Raw genomic sequence first — 3,268 nt, forward strand, 5'->3', positions numbered from 1 at the left:
TTTAATATACAGATTTTGCTTGTATTTTACGTAACAAATCAAGGTCGTTCACATTTATTGATTCAAGTCATTCACGATCACAATAATGTTAACATAGTAATAACGATTATGTGACCGGGACATCGAGTCACTGGCCTGTTATAAATGGATACGATTTCGTTAGCATCATCGTCAAATTAGTACGCGTAGAGTCACGTTGCCTGGAGCCAACTCATTTCATTATGTCTTATCCGAAGGTTTCAATCTGAAATTCAAATACACTTTCGTGAGGAAACTTTCAACCCTGGATCTTGGCCCGGGTATCTTGGTTTCCCTGCACCTTTGTTTCATAGCCACCAAGGTATAGGAGAATTTTTGTTTTGGCTATAGCAACCTGTTCAGAAGAATTTTAATTATACTAATTTGTACTTCGTCGCCTTGCTGCGATAACTAAACACATATTTTTGTTGTTGTAATTTTGAGAAGAAGGTATAAAAATAGGTTCAGGCATGCATCAGTTACATAATCACCCTATTTATTCCCTTAAATTGGCCTCATTATCCTTTGTTCTTGTGCAAAGATTTGCATGCATTTGTTTGCAGTGATATTTTCTGTCGCAGGAAAAGTCAAAATTCTTACTTTTCTGTATTTTTTATGTACACTGTGCAATATCATACCTACAATATCAAAATTGGTAATCTGTGTCTTCTACGATGTTATTCTTGTATCGTCTTAAATCTATCAAAAACACAACGATTTTACATTACAATACAAACTCCTTAAACAAATTAGTCGATATGTTTCACAGGAAACTTTTGCAAACTCAAACTGTCAAGAAAAATTACTACAAGGATCTGTAGCGTAATGAAAACTATTTATGGCATTAACTTAAAATAGATTTTTGGGGCAAACGAGGCAATTCATTTAATCGTACGTTTTTTTTCTTTTCAGGCATATTCATGAATACTTATAACCTCAGAGAGGGGTGGGAGCTGTGAACGTTAGTGATCATGTTGATTTAACAGGACATTGTTAAGGCAATTGATGTCATCACGCCATTTTTTATTACGGCTTACCAGTATAGTTTTGTGACACCAGGAAAACCAGACAAGAATATTGCTGAAACAGCAGATGAGTGAATAAAATTTCTGACAGGAATTGCAATAATTCTGAGTGAGTACCAATCAAATAGATCGGAAGAAGAACTGTTTCTGATAAAGTGCCACTTGATTACTGTTTGAAACGGCCAAAACTTTCAAGGTCATTACATAATATCAGACACGTGAATATTATAGTTTTCTACTGAAGATAAGGCGTGATACAATGATTTGCACACTGCTCCGCCATTTACTCCAGACACGTTGTATTTGTGATGACACTTTTTAAAATTAATTCTTGAAATTAACATAACTAATATCGAAACCTACCAATGAAAATAAAACTTTCGTTTTATGAAAATTATTGGGTGCACTTTTTAAAAGGGACCGTTTAACATTTATTATACTTTATAATTGGAAAAACTCCGACATCAAATAAAATTCAACACAAAATGACAACTTAAATTCAAAGATCAAACGGTTAAATTTTGACTTTATCTTTTATCTCCAAGACCTCATATTTTTGCTTGTAAGATCATAAGATGCACTACTTAGCTAAACTGTTTTGAATGCAGGTCTCAATATGAAAAAGAAATTGATCACCCACCTTTAATACCACCTGTAAGGCTTTAATTAAAACGTGTAGTAGCAAATAGTGCTATGACGTTAAACTATCGCACTATCATCACATTTACGTAAACTTGCTCTTTATCGTCTCGTTGCATCCTGTTTGTGTTGTAATACATTCTCATTAAGTGTTCAACATCAAAATGGTCAGCAGAGAATAACCGATGGAGCGACGGTAGTCACACTCATTTCAATGAAATGTTATTTGGTGGTTTGACTTCAAATACCACAGCAGCTAATATATAGGGTCGTACATTTTGCTTGAATCGCGATACCATCCGGTCCAACACTATCGGTCAAGGTGAATGGTCAACAAGAGGAGAAAAAAGGCAGATCGTAAATGTTATTTTCTGAATGACCGTGAAACATTAAATGATAATAAGATGTTTTTGCAAATGTTTTAAGAAGGTTTAGAAAAGTGGGGACATGCTACATGTTTAGAATAGAGGGGACATGCTACTTGAGTTTGCTGCGCAACAAGGACTTATCATTGCTAACACATACTTCAAGAAACATAAAAACAGGTATTGGACATGGGAAAGTCCCAACGGAATTACAAAGAACCAAATCGACTTCATCCTAAGTAGCCAGCATGGAATTGTAGAGGATTGTTCTGTCATCACGAGTGTAGGCATTAGTAGTGACCACAGGATGGTCAGAGCAAAGATACACATAGACAGGAAATTGGCAAGACTCAAAATCATTAGAAATCAAAAGAAAAGCAAGTTAAACATACTGAAACTGAAAGATTTGAAGAATGATTTTCAACTGGAGTTGAAAAACCGATTTGCATGTCTGGACATAGAAAATGCAGATATAGATACCAAATACGAGCTTATATCCAATACAATAGTAGAGGCAGCTGAAGAAATAGCGTCAAGAGAGAGAAAGACTAAACAGACCACAGAGGAGGACAAAGCAAACGAAGAGTTAGATAAGAAAAGGAAAGAACTTAGAGAAGTAGAGGACAAATCACCAAAACAGAAGATAGAATACTCACAACTAGTCAAAACAGTGAGAAAGAAAAGACGAGAAAGAAGTAGAAAGAGAAAAAAGCAGCAAATTGAATCCATCCTAGAAAGTGGCAAGGGACCAAAACAGATTACAAAAATGAACAGCAAGAAAACAAGAATTTGCCAAATGAGACAAAAGAATGGAAGCATAACCACAGACAGAGAAGAAAGTCTAAATGTATGTACAGAATTCTACCAAGACCTGTACAGCAGTAAAACAGATGAAAACAGCGGAACCAGAGTACCCACAAAATCAACCGATGACACTGAAGTACCAAATATAACAGTTTAGAGAAGTGGAAAAGGCAGTAACACAAATGAAAAACAATAAAGCACCTGGACCAGATGACGTATCAAGTGACATTTTTAAGATAGGAGGGGAGGAGATCAACAAACAGCTGGTGAAACTTTATAATCAAATCCTGAAAGACAAGAAGATTCCTGAGAAATGGAAAGAGGCAAAGATCATTCTACTTCATAAAAAAAGGGGATAAAGCAGACATCAAAAATTACCGGCCGATAAGTGTGCTTTCTCATGCATATAAGATATTT

General features: G+C 35.3%; 1 protein-coding gene across 1 annotated transcript; it reads left to right on the plus strand.

Annotated features, from left to right (window-relative positions):
• Positions 1-2,156: 2,156 nt before the first annotated feature.
• LOC140166752 (uncharacterized) lies at positions 2,157-3,008 on the plus strand. The gene has a single exon (XM_072190246.1). It carries the CDS (start codon positions 2,157-2,159, stop codon positions 3,006-3,008), a length of 852 nt encoding a protein of 283 aa, XP_072046347.1.
• Positions 3,009-3,268: the final 260 nt, after the last annotated feature.

Source organism: Amphiura filiformis, chromosome 12 (assembly GCF_039555335.1).
Source record: "Amphiura filiformis chromosome 12, Afil_fr2py, whole genome shotgun sequence".
In the NCBI taxonomy this organism is placed as follows: Eukaryota; Metazoa; Echinodermata; class Ophiuroidea; order Amphilepidida; family Amphiuridae; genus Amphiura; species Amphiura filiformis.